We start from the raw sequence: 19,775 nt of genomic DNA, 5'->3' as shown, positions 1-19,775 counted from the left end.
TCTGGTAGGTAAATGGGGTACAGATGGGAAATCAAACTGGTGTGTGACTGGGCATGATTTAGAGCAACTGTTATTGATATGACAGATCCTAGCAGGCAACCTCATGAAAGCTTGGATTTTAGTTGCAGTGCAAGTAGGTGAAATGAGTAATTGTGTTTTTGACTTTCCAATTTCCTACATCTTGCCAGTGGTTATTGCAGCCATAATTTGGGCCATGTGTAATCCAGAGAGGTTTCTGATTTAAGAATCTAGATTTTTTTTGGAGGTAAGCAATATTCAATGTAGTTCATCTATGCCTAAGATTTTATGTATTTATTTTATGGTGATGGATATTTTTTGCATGATATAAAATATTATACATTTTTAACTTTGAAGGAATGACAAGGGTCTATTTTTAACACTTACATTATCTTGGGCAAACATTGAAATTCTTGATTAATGTTTAACTACAAGAAGTATGCTCAGGTCAAGTAAAGAATCTGTTAAAGGATTCAGGCTGAGTTGTCTTGATAATTAGAATTCCGGCTCCAAGGAGAAGCCCCAAAGCCAAGGGTATTGGCTATAACAGAAAGTGGTAGCCCCCTCTGACGTCTAGAAAATGTGGACTGGATATAAGATCTTAATCTTTTCCTATCTTACTACAGAAATTTGGATGGAGAAACAGTATTTTTCTCAAAGAGAAGTGAACTCAGGACCTGCTTTCACTAGGAATCACACAATTTGGGAAGGTCCTCGATTCAAGAGAGCCATTTTCAAAGGGCAATACTGTAGAAGTTTTGGTTGTTGTGAAGACAGAGATGATGACTGTGCCACTCACTTTTATGAGGCAAATGCATCATGTTACTGTGATAAATTCTGTGAAAGGGAAAATTCTGATTGCTGTCCTGATTACAAGTCATTTTGCCGTGAAGAGAAAGAATGGCCTCCTCACACAAAGCCTTGGGATCCAGAAGGTAGGCTTTGGGAGTGTGTTTAAGTGAGTGCCTGGTTCATTGCAAGATCTGTCAAACTTTCTTTTCCTCTCCTCCCTTCTTACCTTCCTTCCTTCCTTTCTTAAGAGGAGGTGAAAAATGAATATTATGATTGAATAAATTTCCTTGGATTGTTAAAGTGCTTTGCTTTAGATGCAAGATACCTGTATTATACTAGAACCTTCAAAAAAGTTCCGGGGTGATGGCCATGAATGCCGGTCTGGATCCTGTTGTGAATACTGACCCAGTGTATATAAGGGTTCCTTAAAACTCTTTCTTTGTAAAATGTTTTGACAACAGGACTCTTAAGCTCTTTTGAGTGTAACCTCTTAGGGCATCTCATCAGTCACAGGCCTGATCATTGGCAGACTTGTCTAACATTTTGCTTATTATGTCATATGACTAAGGGACCTCCTGGCATTAGAACTTGTGGTATAGCAATGCCATTAAAACCAGTGCAAAAGCAAAATTAAGTCAGCTAGCTACCTGCCTAAGTAATACCAAATAGATTTTTCATATGCATTTTTGTTTTGTTTCATTTTTCTAATCTGGGATTTTTTAAACCTTTGAAACAAAGGAAAGCTTCCTATGGAGTAATTGTAAAAGTCAAAGATTGAGTGGATAAGTACAAATAATTCAAAAGGAGAATGATGGTATTTACTACATTGGTCTAATTATAGGAGAATGGTTCTAGATTCTGAGCAATCAATACATCTAAGATTTGCAACAAAACGCAAAGCAACACTCTTTTGCTGTACTTAAATAAAGCCCTATTTTTTTTTATTGCCCATCACATCAGATCTCCTCAGCAGAAATGCAGGTTTAATCAGAGCTCTGTAACACTACTGTAAATGAGTGATGATGACTAGAAATTTCAGTTGAAGACAATTTAGGATCAACTAAGATTTGGTGTCCTTATTTCAAAATCCAGATCTCATTTCAAAATCCAGATGCTGTTGCCTTCATTCTCAATAATGTTACGTTGCTTGTAAAATTGAGGGAATGCCCCTTAAAAGATGTATGTATTGGGTTAAAATTTCCACAGAACTGTCATTTATCCCAGACCTTTGCCTCTACCAATATACAGCTCAGGAAACATCAAACATTTATTTTATCCTAAAAAGTGGCACATCCTTTACTAAGAATGGAGAATCTAGTCATTCATCAAAAATTTTTCATTGAATATCTTCGCTATGCCAGGCATTGTACTTAGTGCTGGGGCACCAATGGGGAAGAAAAAGACAAGATCTTACTCTCTTTGAAGTGACAGTCAAGTTGCCAGGGAGAAGGTAAGATATTTAACAAAGTCATTGTGCTGTTGCAAATTGTGATAAATTCTAGGAAGGAAACACTTAGGGTGCTGTAAGAGAATATCAGAACGTGACATTAATATGTAAAATAGAACATCAGCCTGAAGGGAGTGTCAGCAAGGAGACTCTGGGAGTGAGGAGAAGTGAGCTGACCTGAAGGAGAATTGACATGTGTAGATCTGAGAGAGAGAGGAGCTTGGCCTGGTTCAGGAACTGGAATGTGGCCGACATTTCTGGAGAGTAATGTTTAGCGGAGGGCTTGGAGGGGTGCATGAAATGAGGTTTGACGGGTAAGGAGAGGTCAGATTATGCCAGGATGTATAGGCTATATTAAGGATTTGAGATTTTATTCTGTTACAAGGACTTATTGAAAGATGTTAAGTAGGAATAGTGTTGGCTTCATGAGTGTTGAGTCTCAATATTACATATAAGCTGTAGTGCTTTTGATGCACTACAATGCATTTGAGCTTTTCTTATTTGAGACATAGTTCATTTAGAAAAGTAATTGCTACTTCTTCAATGTCCATTTTTGCTTGAGAGCTAGAATTTTGCTGTGACTTTAATTTAGGGTCATGTTTTAGGTAGAACTTATGTTCCAGGTATAGTTTTTATTCCATTCATTATGAAGGGAAGCAATTAATCATTTTATTTAGTAGCAAAAAGTTCACATTAGACTATAATTGCTCTTATGAAGGTAATTTGTTTTCTTTTGTTTTATCTTGTGAAAGTAGCTGGTCGAAAGAAAATAGCACTACACAATATTAAAAATCGTACAAAATTAAAAACACAATGGTTATTATTTATACCAATTTTTGCATGTATAATCTGACTTTCTTCTGAGATGCTAAGTTGTTCATTCACTGATCTACTAAACATTATTTTTCAGTTATCTAATTATATGGTATTATCTAGTTCTTTATACTGCAACTGTCCCGAGATCTTTTTAAACCAGGGACTTAACACTATGTACACCATCTTAAAGGTTATAAAAATAAAATGTACCTTTTATATAAACTGGAAGTAGGACATAACTGGTAAATAACTTCCTTCTGTGTGTTTTTTTTCCTCTCCATCTCTGATGGTAACTTCTAGTAATTGGAGGATTTCAATGTCAGATACTGAAAGCAAGTAATAGAGTTCAAAAGAGAACCAGAATGGATTTTCCAGACAAATCTTTTGGTGTAGCAGATTTTAAGGGAATAGTCTAGTATATCATATGTTGTGAACAGACCTCAGTTAATTTAATTATGCAGAACTTTTATGTTCACATTGGTAAAAAATGTGTGTAAACCACTGACACATTTGAATTGGGTAAGGGTTATTCACTCCTTCACAACCTCCTTAACCACATTATAATGAAGATAAGTCACAGTCCAAATTCTGCCATACACACTGATAGTTACAAAAATATATATTGGTAAGGAGACATACACCAATTCAATAACCTGTGTAAGCGTCATGAAGTCTCAAGTCCCTGTCCTTTAGAGGTTCCCACATCTACCTTGCTTGAGTAATTTATTGGGGGCACATGTGATAATAACACAAAGGTAGAATTTTGTTACCTGTGCAGTGGGCATCAGGGAATGAGAATGCCTACTACCCAGTGGCTGGGACACAGAACTTTCTAGAGATCAATCCTAGGGCATCAGGTCTATGAAGAAAGGCTTTTGACCTTAAAAGAAACATAACCTCTTGGCTGTAAGAGTGGGAGTATGGGGCATGACTTTTAAATAGTTTAGCTAATATATATAAATTGAATACCATTAATTTAACCAATAAGAGCTGATTACTTATATCCATTATGTTTATTAACAAGCCACTAACTTTACCAATTAAAGCCCATTTCTGACGTTCATTATACTGGTAGTCTAGTGTTCATCCAAAGATGGATAATGGAAGCATTTACAGCAACTACCCCGGAGTCTGGCGTTTCAGAATGATTGCTACTGACCACCTCTGGGATGTGGATTCCTGATCTGAGCAAGTAACTGTCTTCCTAAAGTGAAGTTTAGACCAACACAGATATTATAAAGCATTATGATGAAGTATTAAAATAAATTACAGACATCATATTACTATCTTTTTAAAAAAATCAATGGGCCAACTATTTCACTCTCCAAATACCTGATTTGCCTTATCTTGTATTAATGGCTGTTAAGTTGTAAAATCCTATTAATTTCAACAGCCAATATCTTTTTTTTTTCTTTTGTCGAGATGCTATGTGGGTAACCATTTTGATTAACTCACTCTGAGGTGCTTCATACACATTTGATTGAGATAATAAAGCCACCAGGGATTCTCTCATCTCCATCATCATAATTTTCAACCTCCCTCCCTCTGGGTTATTCTTACACTCTTGGAGCTCTGAATCCTGTCCTCTCTTGTCTTTTTAATCTTCACCATTATAACTGTCTCTCTCTTTTTTCTCTCTTCTCCCTCCTCCTCTCCCTCTTTCCCTCTCTTTCTTTCCTAAAGCATCATTTCTCCCCCTTCTTTCCTGGATCAGTGATCAATTTACAAAATGTGTTTTTTCTAGCTCCCAAGTTTGAAAAAGCCCTCCCTTGGCCTTAACCAGCATGTGTCTCATTTCCTTTTTTTTTTTTCCTTTGGTAAAATAACTAAAAGAAACATTTGCTTCCTGACTTCCAAGTCTTTCATCAACCCATTCCTACAGGATGTCATTCCTTGCTACTTCGCCAAAATCCCTCTTGGCAGGGTCGGTGACTTTCCTATCACCAAATGCAACAGTCAGATGTCTGTTCTCCTTTTCTTGACCTCTCATTTGTACTCTACACAGTTGACCATCTCTGTTTATGAAATACTTTCTTCTCTTGCTTCGAATGCTCTACTCTCTCCTGAATTCCCTACTTCCTCACAGGCAACTCTTTCCCTTTCCTCTTCTGAATGTCTACTGGCTGGAGTGTTTTAAGCTCAATCTTGGCCCTCTTTCTCTCACCTATATACAGTCTCTCAAATGGACTGTTATTTAGTCTCAAGGCTTTTCTTTTAATTGTATGTTACTGTCTCTCAAATTTGTTCTCCAGCCTTGACTTAACTCTGGACTTCCAGAAACTACTCTACTTGACATTATCCACTAGGATGTCTCACCTAGATTTAATCTAAATCTAAAATATGAGAGCAGAACTCTTGATTTCTTGCCAACAAGCCTGTTCCTTATTTCAGTGATAGATTTGCTGCCCCTCTATGGCTCAAGCCAAAATCCCAGTGAGACATGCTTAATTCCTCTTTCTCCTTATTCCCCAAATTCAGTCCGAGAACAAGTTCATTGCTTAAACTCCAAATTACATCCAACCACTGCTCTCCCTCCTCACTGTTATTATGCAAATCCTTCATTCCTCTGGCAGCCCCACCCCATTCAACGCTGGGTGAGTGATGAGGGCAGAGACATTTTCAGTAAGGCCTCATAGGTTACCATGAGAAGTTGGGTTTAAGAAGGGGCACATGCACTCCAATGTTCATAGCACCAATGTCCACAATAGCCAAACTGTGGAAGGAGCCGAAATGCCCTTCAACAAATGTATGGATAAAGAAGATGTGGTCCATATATACAAAGGAATATTACTCAGCCATCAGAAAGGATGAATACCCACCATTTGCACTGACATGGATGGAACTGGAGGGGATTATGCTAAGTAAAATAAGTCAAGCAGAGAAAGTCAATTATCATATGGTTTCACTTATTTGTGGAACATAAGGAATATCATGGAGGACATTAGGAGAAGGAAGGGAAAAATGAAGGGGGGGCAATCAGAGGGGGAGACGAACCATGAGATTATGGACTCTGAGAAACAAACTGAGGGTTTCGGAGGGGGGGATGGGTTAGCCTGGTGATGGGTATTAAGGAGGGCATGTATTGCAATGAACACTGGGTGTTATACGCAAATAATGAATCATGGAACACTACATCAAAAACTAATGAAGTACTGTATGGTGACTAACATAATAAGAAGAAGTTGGGTTTTATTCTAAATTTGATGGGAAATAACGAGGATTTTAAGCAGGAAGTGACCCAATAGAGATTTTAAAAGTCCTCTCTAAATGCTGGCTAGGGAAATGAGGGATACATTGGAACCAGGCAGGAGTATAGAAAAGGATTGGACTATCTCTATATAATGTAGAAGTTGACACTCTACTTTTTCAGCCCCTTGACAAGGCTCAGATGAACTGATTATGGCTTTCATTAAAGAGGGCATGTGATATGATGTGCACTGGGTATTATACACAACTAATGAATCGTTGAACATTGTATCAAAAACTAATGATGTACTATATATTGGATAATTGAATTTAAATAAAAAAAAAAGAGGCCAACTTTCAAGTGAGATTACAATAAACATAGTTTCTCATAGTAAACTCTGATTTGGTATTAAGGAAGGATGACCAAGAAAGGGAACTTTTGCTAACACTAGATTTAGTACTGGTGATTTGGGGTAGGCCTGGTGATAACATTCTCTTGACTTCAAAATTATTAGCTAGAGTACAGGTCAGAGAAGGGACTTTTTTTTTTTTCCCCTTAAGACTTTTGTGATTTCTGTTTCCTTTATCTATGTAACTGGTATGTTGGACAAGGAATATTTATGAGGTATGATTAAAAATCAGCTTTGGTTTTGACTTCTCCCTTGTCCTTTAAAACTAGTCAGAAAAGTACTTTCCTTGATTATGAAAACTTGAGTTATTGCATGAATTTTCTGTCACCCCTAGGTCATAAAAGTTTGAGGGTTTCTTTAAGTTCTATAGTGGAAGTTCATTTATTTCAAGTCTCTAATACTGAGTAGTGATTAAAACTCTGGACTTGTTTTAAAGTTAAATCTTTCCCCTCCCTGAATTTGCTATGTCTAGAAGCCTGTGGTCCAGGAGAAAGGTGGTTTTTGCTTCTCTTCCTATGATTGTGGGATGTTAAAAGTCCTGGGAAAGAGATAAATAGATGCAAATGCATAGAGATTTTAGATTCATTAAGCAACATATTGAACTCTAAAAACAGTACATGATGAAGAGTGGCAGCTGTGAAGTTTTCTATGAAACCATTATTTGAAGAATCAGAGGAGAGCAAATTCCCTAAGTGGCTTTTGTGACGTTGTGGTTAGGAGTTAAACCAAGTCCCTTGGAATGATTTCTAAACATGTACATTTTTCCCTATGATTGTATGAATAAAAAGTTAGGATTCATTTTGTTTGAATAGAGACCATTGATGTGATCTATCAATTACATGTTTCTATCAAAGTTTTCACATGACAAAGTCAATAGTAAAGGTAGTAAATTTTACTACCTTTGCCAAGTCAGAGTGAATTTTAAATTTGTGTGAATTATATTTTTGAAATGGATTTCTTTTGTAAACAGGGTGCTATTTTCACCATATCTTATTGATGGTTTTCATATAATGATAATACACCATTGGTCTCTTTTAAGTAGTTTATATAATCCGGTAAACTAGTTAACAGCTAGTTTCAGTTAATTGAGAAACATTTGGATTTGGAACACAAATGGCTATAATCTTTATGAATTTTTCTCCTGATCCAAATTCTGAAGAAAAAAATAGAATTTGTCTTTAAAAGGTGAATTCAATGAGATAGCTTCACATTTTGGTCCAAAACTTTGAGCTCCTTACTCCTATCATATACAATTAGTCATATTCACTTCTGAGACTTGATTAGATTTTTTAAACAAGAAAAGCCATAAATTTATCCAAACACCGTCTTATTGCTCACCCATTTAAACACATACATTATTTTTTCAGTGTGGTTAGTGATTAATTCTGTGGTAATCAAGTTTTCATGCTTTACAAATCCTCTGTTGGGACATAATATGCAGTTTTAAAGATAAAAGCTCATGGAATAAGCTTAGAAAAATTCCGTACGTAAACTTTGACACAAACCAGATGTGGATTTTCATCACAGTGACACCAAATATTTTTGCATATTTGAGAAACTAAACAGAATTTTGGGTTACTTGTGATGTTAATGCACTTTATTATTCAATTTAGAATTTTCATTTGTTTACATGTTATGTTGACAGGTTGCCTCAGAGATGGTCAACCTTATGAAGAAGGATCAGTAATTAAAGAAAACTGCAACTCCTGGTAATGAATTTAAGTGGCACACAACTGAATTCTACTGTCTATGTTTTCTTCAAATAAAAGTAGTATTGTGAAATAAAACATATATATATAAATACAGATAGAATCATAAGTCATAGGATATCGCATAGCTGTAGCTTTATATAAGCATATTTGATGAATGTTGACAAATCTAATCCTGGATATATCTTTTAATGCTATAGCGTGTTATTCATGACAGTGGCCTTCATCATACAGCAGGCCTGCATGAAATATACCTCTTAATTATAAGCATTCAACAGGCAAGATATACTACAGGCAAATTGTGTTTCTTTGATCACAGTAGCTATATATAAAAACAGGCTGCCTTCAAATGGTTATCCTGCAGAAAGTTTCCAAATACAAATACACTGAATCTACTGTCTAAATTTTCTCATGTTTTCAAACTTCAATGACTGTGTGGTCATTTCATTTATTAACTGCCTAGAGGAGAAGTTAAGAGTATATTGAGTGGTAGCTAATGCATATGTTATTATTTTGCCAAGAATCCAATAGGTATATGGCTATCATGAATCAAAAATATGTTTTATGCCTTAACAGTGTGAAATTCTGGTTGCTAATTTTGTAAATGTACTTCGTAAAGCTAGGCCACTTTTGTAATTTTTACGTCTTTGCAGCACATGCTCAGGACAGCAATGGAAATGTTCCCAGCTTGTCTGCCTTGTTCAACCAGAACTAATTGAACATGTCAATAAAGGAGACTATGGGTGAGAAAAATCTTGCTTTATAGACATTTTTGGCAGTCCCAGTTAGTTTTCAGGCTTCAAACAATGTATTTCCTATCATTTACTTCTAAAAATGGCCATTATTTCAAAAGAAAGAGTGGGAGAGAAATGGGAAGAGAAGTAGAAAGAAAATTCCTAAAAATAGGAATGCATTGAGGTAAATATTAAATAATTAAAAATTAAAATGCACAAAGAAATATAGAACAGGGTCTTAAACCGTCTCAGAAGGAGCAGTGTTATGGTGTGAGTCAGGGGAGGGAGCTTTAGTTTGCATAAAGATTTAGGCAAAATTAGGAAGTAGGCAAAATTGATTTTTTTCATATGAACCATCTTTCTCCCTCTGCTGCTGCCCTGACCCAGCCAATCAGCTATCATGGGAGAATCAGACCCTAACAGGTTAGTATTTAATCTTGATGATTCCCCAAATAGCCAGTCCATCTAGACAATTTCACTGACAGGACTTATGTAGCCAATTTCATTTACAGTTGAATCAAAAGACAGGCTGAGGCACATTACTTTGCTAATAAACTAAATATAGAGCTGATTGACACTTAAACATGGGAAATAATGGTTTGATGCTCTCTGACAGATTAATAAATTAGATGGCTTCTCCAATCACATAGAGGGAATTATGATGTCATTGCTAACACGGGTTTTCTTTACTGAACTGAAAGGAAGAGGGATAGCCCGCCTGGTTATCTGCCTCAGGATTTCTCCATTGCCATTGATCGAATCTCTGTATAACCTCGGTAACATTTTCCACATTCTGGAAAAGATTTCACATAAGAAGATCTATTATCAAGTAACTATAAAAGTGATGTAATGTTGAAATGCATTTTAAAAAATTAAAAGTATCACTTGCTTCCACATAGAAGACCATAAGACAGATATTTTACAACACCGTGGGGACACTCAATGTCCCCAAAGTATTTTCTAGGAAGACATGAAATTGAGAAGGTTATATATTTTTCACATTAATACTCTTAAGCCATGCTCAATTCCTGTGTGTGTATACATGTTTAGCCAATATTTTAGGTGATAATATGATATTTTAAGTATTTCTAGGGAAAATATGTTATAATTTTCTGTGGCTAAGTGATAATTAAATCATTAAAAGAACATCAGAGTATGTGTCATCATAAGAAATTATCTGAATCAGGTTCTTAAAATAATTCAAATGCTTGACCTACGGAGCACATACGTCCAAGAAGCCCTCAGCAGCCTGCTTTTCCACTGTCCCAGAACCCACGGGAAACCATAGTTGAAGGCGGAAGAATACGGAAGCTGGTAGGCATGTTGTCTTTCTTGGAAGGAAGAATTTTCTTGCCATCGTTTGTTCACTGTGAGATGACTCCTGGACAAGTTAAGAGGCACAGATTTTGCCTTTTGCCTCTAACATCGATGACCTTAAAAGGACAAAAAGTGAGGGATATTTGGAGCAAAAGGGAACATCCTTTGCCCAAAGGAAAAAAAGTTAAGTAAAAGAGACAAGCTTATGAAGAAACAGAGTGAAACTAAAATTATTTACCAGATGACAAAAAGGCAAGGGGAGGCCTTGAATTTAAAAGACAGTTCTGACTCTCAGATATATTCTGGTCCTGATGTTCAAATTGTTTTCATGTGTGAAAATAGAAGCATATCCTTCAATACTTACTAAGTGCTTTTTAAAATAGCCTACACGCAAATATATACAATCTTTGCTTTAAGACATTTATTTTTCTCATCTTGATGGTGTTTTAGATCCAAGTCTTTCTTCATTCTACATAAGCTACTTCAGTGCATATTTATTCCCTGTGTTATTGTTCAACACAACCAATTAATATTAACGAAACGTGTTTCTCTTATGGCACGGCTGAGGATAGAAATAAATAGTTTCTGTCTTACAGGAATTTACAATCTAGCTGAGGAGTCAACATGTCATCCCTTTGTGAAAGGATTTCTGATGATAGGGCAGTATGTAAGTGCCAAATTGGTAGCAAGTAATAATGTTAGTGGAACAAAGAGAGATAGATAACTGTTTCAGTTTTCTGCTGTGGGGCAGCAAACCACTCCAGAATTTAATAGCTTAAAACCATAAGCTTTTCATTGGTTTACTTCAGTAACTTGGGATAGACTTAGCTGAAGCTCTTTTCCTGATCTCTCTTGGGGTTACTCAGATGTCTATAGATATCTGGAGACTCAACTGGAGCTGAATTGTCTAAGGTGGCATCATTCCCATGCCTGGTGGTTGGTGCTGGTTTTTGGTGGGCCCACGCGTCTCCAGCAGGCTAGCCTTAGCCTCTTCATATAGTGTGAGTGTTCTAAGAGGGCATGAGGGAGAGTTGTAAAGGGCATCCCTGTAGGCCTAAGCTTGAAAGACACACAGCATCAATTCTCCTGGCTTTTATTGGGTGAAGCAAGTCACTAGCCCTGCCCACATTCAAAGGTTGGGGAAATAGATTCCACCTCTTGGTACCAAGAGTCACAAATAATTTGTGGCCATTTTTAATCTGTCACATCTCTAAACTTGATTTTTTTTTTTTTTTTTAATGAACTCAAAACCTAGTCTATTGGATAAGTTGGCCTTGGTTTTTTTTTTTACCGGTTTCTCAAATCAACATACCCCAAACCAGACAGGTTAACCTCTTCAACCTGCCCTTGGTGAATGGCCTTTCCCTCTGCTTTGTTAGCCAAGCCAGAAAATTGGAAATTGGTTTTGATTCTTATCTCCTCTTCTCTCTCAGTCACTAGTCTCTTATAATTTACACATTCATAGTTTCTTCAGATATTTATTTTTTCTACATCTCTGCTATATTCTAGTGTATTTCTTTATCAAGCCTCATTTGAGATAACCTGATTTTTCTCTCTGTTTCCAGTCTGACCAAACTGCATCCAATTCTTTATACTTTCATGGTTATCCCTCTAAATCAAGGCTCTGACTCTGCTGTTCATGTTCTTAAAAATCCTCAGTGATACTCCATTGCTTGTAGAATATCTTTATACTCCTTAGCATACATAACAGTGGCCCAAATGCTTCTTTACTACCTCATCTCTTATGCTCTTTCCAGCTTCTGTCTCCCTTGGCCCTCTCATGGGTTCAGCATGGAACTTACCTGCTCTTCCTTAAATGTGCTACCCAGTTTCAAACCTGCTCCTGAGTTGCCTTTAAAAAAAAAAGAAAGAAAAAGAATAATTGTCCTTTTCTTTCACATCTGTCCACCAAACTTATTCTCATCCTTCCAGACTGAGCACTAAAGTCACTTTCTGTAACGAAATTATGCCAACTCCTTTGGGCAGAGTTATATTTGAGTTCTCTACTCTGATCATACCCTGACCTACTGCTAATAATCTTTGCCGTCTTTTTAGGGTATGAACCCTGTGAGGGTAGAGAAATTTACTTATTACCATGTTTTAAGAGAGAATATGATAAATGAAGACTGTTCAGTAAGTGCTAAATTGGATTAAAGGGAAAGTTATGAGTCTAGATCAAAGAGGATGGTTTAGAGTGGTAGTCCTTTCATACTTTTTTGAGCATAAGTCATAGTAAAACATACATTTAACTTTGTGACTTAGTACACACACATATGTGCACATGAATATCTGTACAAATACATGCTACACACACACACCTACGTATATAAAAACAGTACTCACTCTCACTACATGCAATAAGTTCTAATATTTCCCATTATTTCTCCTGTATTCTATTTATTTCTTAAAATATTGATCCCTGCTCACTAAATTGAGAGATTAATTAAATGACGACAAATGTATCTGAATGTTTGAAAACTACTAGTGTAGGGCACCAAAAACATACTTCACTGATGTCATGGTTTTGCCTAAGGCTGGTCCTAATGGTCTCTTACATATGCTGCAATATCTAATATCGTCAGAGGTTTCCTTGGGTGATGGAGATTGTATTCCTAAAATTGTGGCTCCAAGTTGCTTAAGGTTTTATGACCTAACAGATTCTTATAAAAGAAAACATGAACTTGCTAGGCATATTATTGAAAATCAAGCTGTATCTTCCATCATTCATGAGAGTCTATCACATTATAAGCAGTTTTGGTCATTAACACAACAGGATTAAGTTTAGATTTGAGTTAAGTACTGAAGACATATTGTCCTCAAGTTGTAAATAATTCAAACAAGCGATGATTAAATCACTTTCGTCTTTCTCATCTACTCTCATCTCTTCAGAAATTTTTCGTTGGATTTAAATGTCAATGTTAGATTTTGAAAACAAAGCTTCTTTTCCTATGTAAGGACACAAACCCTGTCTCTAAAAAATATGTACATTTTACCATCTAATTTCACATCAATTGAATTTGTATCATCATTAATAATAACTAAGATTATTGAGCACTTAACACAAATTAACTCTTTAATATATGGTAGAATATTCCAGTATTTAAATAAAATATTTCAGTATAATTAATTAGCACTGATGTAATTTTTTAAAGTATAACTATTTTATCCTCAGTTTTCCATGGATACTTCCTTTTACATGGTCAAATTCTTTTCAAATCTAAATTATATATAAAACAATTACCCTATTTACAAGTGCATTTCTATACATTCAAGCTTCTTTCTAAAATGCATTTAATGACATTTAAAAGAAACTACATATATTGGCCTTTTGCCAATTAATCCCTTATAATATGTAAAGATTTTATATTCTTCTATTTAGTCTACACTGACATTGCCTTAGGTTCCTCATATAAGTCATTAAAATAATTGAAAGAGACCTAATTTAGGGAGAGTGTCTCATAAGTTTTCCCGTTAGAGTAAGCAATCATGCATTCTTTATATAAAGAATATCTAGCTTACAGGAATAGTTCCAACTTTGTATAATTTCAGAAATATAAACAAACATTATTTATAAAAGTGATATTACATAACCTGTACCAGTTTTTCTCTTTCATTTGTAAGGCAGATGGACAGCCCAGAACTATAGCCAGTTCTGGGGGATGACTCTGGCAGAAGGTTTCAGGCACCGTCTTGGCACCCTGCCACCTAACCCCATGCTTCTCAGCATGAATGAAATGACAGTAAGTGTTCTCTCTGTCTGACTCAAGTGTGTGTGTGTTTGTACAGGTATGTTTGTATGTGCGTTTAAAGAAATTTTGAATAACTAAAATAGTGGGTTTTGAGCTTTCAGAGTTGTAATTATGTTATATATAAATAAAAAACCTTTAGCAAAATGCTTGTTACCTTCCGTAAACGTTTCACGTGAACTTTGAAGTTCACCATTGTCCATTCGATAAAGTGTCCTGTCTTCACAAATGGTTGTGTTCCTTTACACTGATCATGATTTCATAGAAATTCCTATTTCTGATTATTGGTTGTTCAGTGACCCAATGCTCAAGCAAATCATTAGTTGTCCTTGCTTTTCTTTTTTAAGTAAACACAGTTATTTTTTGAATTCATCCAAACAGAGTTGTGCTGCCTTTGGGCTACCCATTATCATACGAGGCTAAGAGAAATGCCAGTGACTGCAGATGTGCGCACTCTGGTGATTCATAAATTTCCTCAAAATTTCCACTACAGGAATACCTTCAAATTTTGCCAGGTGACCTCGCAAACTCCTTCGTGAAATTGCTGCATTTCCTACACTCTTAAGCTTCATGCCATTGTATTGGCTTTCCCTTTCATTTTTAGGAGATGGTATCATCCCATAATGGGTGTCTTGTATAAAGAGGCTTTTATCTCTCCAGGATCACAGACCTCTAACTCATAGAACTGCAGTTTAACCACCAGATGTGCAGTGTCACAGGCACACAGACTTCCCAGTTGAGATGTTGACTGTATTCAAGGCCTAGTTCAAATGCCCAAAGCTGAGCGGTGCTCACAGGTGGTGGGAGTGCAGCCTTTTCTCTTTGCAAGGCAGGCTTTGCATCCTGGCTGCCTGGAAGCTCCCGGTGGCTTGGGAGCCAGCAGGGTTGTTGTTCGCCTTTGGATGAGTTGTAAATCCACAGGTTTCTCGTGAAGCACTTAATGTACTTTGCTTTCCAGAGATGTAATCCCCTGAGTTATTATACCAATTCAAATTGCAGTAGAAGAGCTTGCTAAATTATAACCAGTATCAGAAAAGATCATAATAGCTGCCACGTATTGAGGAGATGTGTGGTTAAGTGCTCTTATAAGCACTTTCATACCTTATCTCATCTAATTCCCACAGCAGCTTGATGTAGTGGGTACTCTAATTATCCACATTTTAAAGACAAGAAAATTGAGATTGAGAGAGGTTAAGTCACACTGATATTGGGAAAAGTGAAAAGCCACCACAGAATTACTTAAAGTGCAGAGCCAGGACATCTTAGAACATCTCCCAAAAATAGTCCCTAGAGTTCCAGTAGAATCAGTTAGCTTTGGTCAACGCAGGTTCAAAATAGCAAAAAGCAGAGCTAATTTTATGAAATAATCAGCTTAGATATACTTTTGGATCTTTCCTAGAACCAGTAAGATATAAAAATCTTTAGAGATGTGGCTTGGATTCATGGTTTTTAGTGACCTAATTATAGGATCAATTGGAAGAATTATTATTATTATTTTTTGGATGCTTTCTTTTTCATCTTTATCCCCAACTGGGGAAAAAAAAAGAGGAAGAATTATTTAAGAAAAGAATAAATTCACTCCCTTTATAAGGATTGCTCTTTCCCTTTTATTAAGGGCCCAGTCAGCCAAATACTCATTTGGGTGTCTATATACATTTTCTCTGGATTATTTCTAACCTTTCCTTTTTAAGCTTTAATTTTTGCAACCTGGAATATTTTATATTCTAGAGAATATGAGGTTGTCACTCACCTCAGTATAGAAAAGGAAGTCAAATTCTAATTCGTCATTTATTGGCTGCTAGAGATTTGTTTGCATGAAAGTCTTTGTGGTGATATTTAAATGAAAAATCCTAATGATTAGTAGTACTTTGGGAGAATTAAAATTGCTGAGTGCTATGAATTAGTGTAATATAGTTGTCAGCTTATTCCAGGAAAGCAATAAGGAAAATTTGGCTGATCTGTAAGAGTTCCATTACCCACTTATGATGTAAGGCAAGGAAATAGCTTCTTATTTCTAGGGCATAGTAGCTTGAGGACTGAGGGTCTTTCAAAAAGTTTCTGAGTATTAGAGTTGTCCTAATATCTGGAGATATAAGAAAATCAGAAATATAAGACATACTTGCAGGAAGTGAACCGAGTTGAACTAGTTACTACAGAAAGAGGTAAAAAACATGTTAATTTTTAGCCTGGTGACTACATAGAAAATACCTTAATACATCAACTTGCCTCAAAGTACAGTGAAAATGAGTTTTTTTTTTTTGTGGATATGTTTCTGGATAACTTTTTTCTCCTCACTTTTTTCCAACTTTTTTTTTTTAATATGATTTTCAACATAGGTTGGTCTATGTGTAGAACTACGGTAGGTAGGCAGTTGCCAAGACTGGTAATGATTTTGTTGAGGAACTCCACTGCATTCCCACCCCCAAAACATCTTCCTTTCCTTGACCATGTTACCTGGATGAGAGTTGGGGTTCATATAATTCTTTATCTGGGGTGGGAAAGATGAGCCATGAGTCCTTCCTGGTTTCTGGGAAAGCTCTTCCCTTCCCTGTCTGGATTCCTGATTTCATTCCTTGGGTTAAGTCACTATTCCCATAATGTATCTGCTGAGCATGAGTTAGAGAAATATCAGTAGGCATTATACAAAGAGTTCTACGATCATATAGATATGACCTAAATGGATTTGTTGAATCTATATGAATTCATTCAATCCAAATGAATATTTGTAGAGTGTGGTTAGTAACAGTGGAGAGTAGAAAGATGTTGATAGTGGAGGATGAAAAAAAGTTAACTCTAGGGTTTTGGGGAGCCCTTCCTGGATGACAATCCTAAGTGAGGACTGACAAAAAGGAAGCATAAACTTACTATTTTCCCTGCGTACAAGTAGAGTGCATGAGAGGAAGTGAAAAAAAGGGAAGAAAAGAAGGCTGAGAGGGACATTGTTCAGACCATGCAACTCCTTGTTGTGTATGAAGACTCACTTCATCCACACTGGAATGATTATGTCTGGTGTCAGGTCAACAAAAGCTGGCTAGTTGGTGAATGCATGCCTATTTTTTTTTTCCTTGAAGGTTTTCTCTTTTGTTTGTTTGTTTCAAGTTTTTATTTAAATTCTAGTTAGTTAACAACATAGAGTGTAATAGTGGTTTCAAGAGTAAAATTTAGTGATTCATCACTTACATATAACACCCAGTTCTCATTACAACAAGTGCCCTCCTTAATGCCCATCACCCACTTAACCCATCCCCTGCCCACCTCCCCTCCATCAACCCTCACTTTGTTCTCTATAATTAAGAGTCTCTTATGGTTTGCCTCCTTCTCCTTCCCTGCTCCTTTCCCCTTTTTTGGAAGGTTTTCTTAGTTTGAGATTGTTCAAAGTGATGACTTGATTGGACAGTTCTGTTCTAAATGGTTCTACACTAAAAGTGTTAAGAACTATTGGATGAATTAACCATTCTCTGGCACTCCATTGAAACTTTGTATGTTGTATGGATAGATTCACAATGGGATTGATTGGGAGCTGGCCATCAGAAGGACTACAGCTCCCCACAAGAAATTCAAATTCTGCCTATTGAGAATTTTGTCTCCTTAAACCACAAAATAGGCTATGACATGGTTTGACCCTTATTTCAATATTTCTCAACATGTGTTCCATGGACCAGCAATCTTGCAAGCTTAGGAATAAAGGTGTCCTATCTGTGGTCAAATAAATTTGTGTAATGGTGCATTATATCTTCCTACTGAAAATTCACACTAGAGCAGAAGTATATTTAGGGATAAATCAGAACTTTCTCAGTGTCTCAGAAAGAAAACAATGGAGACAACCAATTATTATGACAGCATGCAAACAAACCTGGCATTGACTCAGGTCCTTTTGAGCCAGCAGAAACATCACAGTTGAAGTCTGTTAATAGGCATGTGTGAGCTAGTGTGTTTACCCATGTGGGCACCATTCCATTTACCATGATGAACATGAGCTCTGGAGCCAGTGCACTTGGAGCTCAGTCTGGCTCTTTCACTTATTGCCTCCATTTCGTCCTCTGTGCAATGGTGATGGCAGTAATACCTTGCTTGTTGGGTTGTTAGAAGTCCATGAAATGCTGAAAGAGAAGTGCTTATTATATACCATATTATATACATATATAACAGAAATGTTATCATATACCATATAAAGTTGTTTTTTCTCCCTTGGATTAATCTTGGGAGAATAGTAGGGTCAATTCCCTACTATTCCTTATTACTAATTTAGTAAGAACTAAATTATCAAAAGCTTCATCACTTGGAGATTTTTATTTCATAAAGAAAGGTATAGCTCTGGATTTATTGGCCCTGATGGAGTTTACGTATTTCTGGTGAACCTGAAAGCTCTTCTACTATGCTCCTAAATCAAATCAAATCAGATCAAGTCATATCATATCCAAATCTAATCTAATCAAATCAACAGCTTTGTACCTGAATGTTTTTCCAGACATAATGTTCAAGTGCTTTTGAATTTGGGAGATAACTTTAAGAAGCTTCACTGTGTTCTATCCTATTATAAATATTGCAAATATTTTGAATGAAAAATACTATTTTCAAACAGAAATGGGGAAATTAAGAGCTCACTTCTATACTTGTCTCAGCTAAAAAAATTTTTTAAGATACTTTCGTTGTTGTTGATTCCCCAGGGAGAACAATGAAGTGAACAAAGTTGTTACAGATGTTTTAAAAATTTCTTCATCAATCTTAATAGCTTACTAGTATAACATCTTTTCCCAGTCACCCAATATGAGTGATTTTGGTGTGTTTTAGTTGGAATTACTAACATAGGAAAAATAATGTGTTTATGGTTTGTTGGAAGTTAAAGTAAAATATTTTATGTATTATATAATAACTCTTAAAGCCACCAATCATTGAGATGAGAAATGAAAATTTAATTGTCTGAATACTTGATCATTGTCTAGATAATATTCAGTATTGACAGACTGGATTTCTTTCTTTTTTAAAAAAACTTATTTATTTATTTATTTATTTGAGAGAGAGCACAAGTGGCAGGGAGGGGGAGAGGGAGAAGCAGATTCCCTACTAAGCAGGGAGCCCAATGATGTGGGGCTCAATCCCGGGATCCTGGGATCATGACCTGAGCTGAAGGCAGATCCAGTACCCCTGGATTTATTTCTATTGTCATTAGTTATAATAGGAGGAATTTGTTTTTTTCCTTTCTGAAGTATATTTCAATGATAGCAAGTACTGAGGGATGAGAAGTACCCTTGGAAAAAATCAAAGGGAATATTACCAAGTGTAGTTTGTAACCCTCCATAGGCTATTGAAATTTTTTATTTGATTAAAAGTAATCTACTTGACTCCAAATATGTTTGTCACCTTTGTAAAAAGAAGCCTCTGTAAAAAATGAAACACTAACTAGAAAAGTGAAGGGCACAGTTATATGGTTTGGTTCTTTATATAATGTGAAACAAAAATGACCATTTTCCCCATAAAAGTGATGTTTAGCTCCCACATATGTGAACATAGGCAAATGGCATCAGGCTTGAATAACTTTATAAAATGCAGGTGCCAATGATGCTGCACAAGAGGGGCACAGCCAGATGTCATGGTGGAGT

General features: G+C 36.1%; 1 protein-coding gene across 1 annotated transcript in view; it reads left to right on the top strand.

Annotated features, from left to right (window-relative positions):
• Positions 1-598: 598 nt before the first annotated feature.
• The window catches only part of TINAG (tubulointerstitial nephritis antigen), an 87,847-nt gene continuing 68,670 nt past the window's right edge, over positions 599-19,775 (top strand). The window contains exons 1-4 of the mRNA XM_032410185.1: positions 599-953; positions 8,315-8,378; positions 9,032-9,121; positions 14,055-14,169. Of these exons, the coding sequence (XP_032266076.1) occupies positions 599-953; positions 8,315-8,378; positions 9,032-9,121; positions 14,055-14,169 (624 nt within the window). The remainder of the gene's footprint in view (positions 954-8,314; positions 8,379-9,031; positions 9,122-14,054; positions 14,170-19,775) is intronic.

The sequence above is a fragment of the Phoca vitulina genome, unplaced genomic scaffold (genome assembly GCF_004348235.1).
Source record: "Phoca vitulina isolate PV1807 unplaced genomic scaffold, GSC_HSeal_1.0 scaffold11, whole genome shotgun sequence".
Lineage (NCBI taxonomy): Eukaryota > Metazoa > Chordata > Mammalia > Carnivora > Phocidae > Phoca > Phoca vitulina.
Note: the sequence above shows the minus strand (reverse complement) of the source record. Positions and strands in the feature narration are given on the sequence as shown.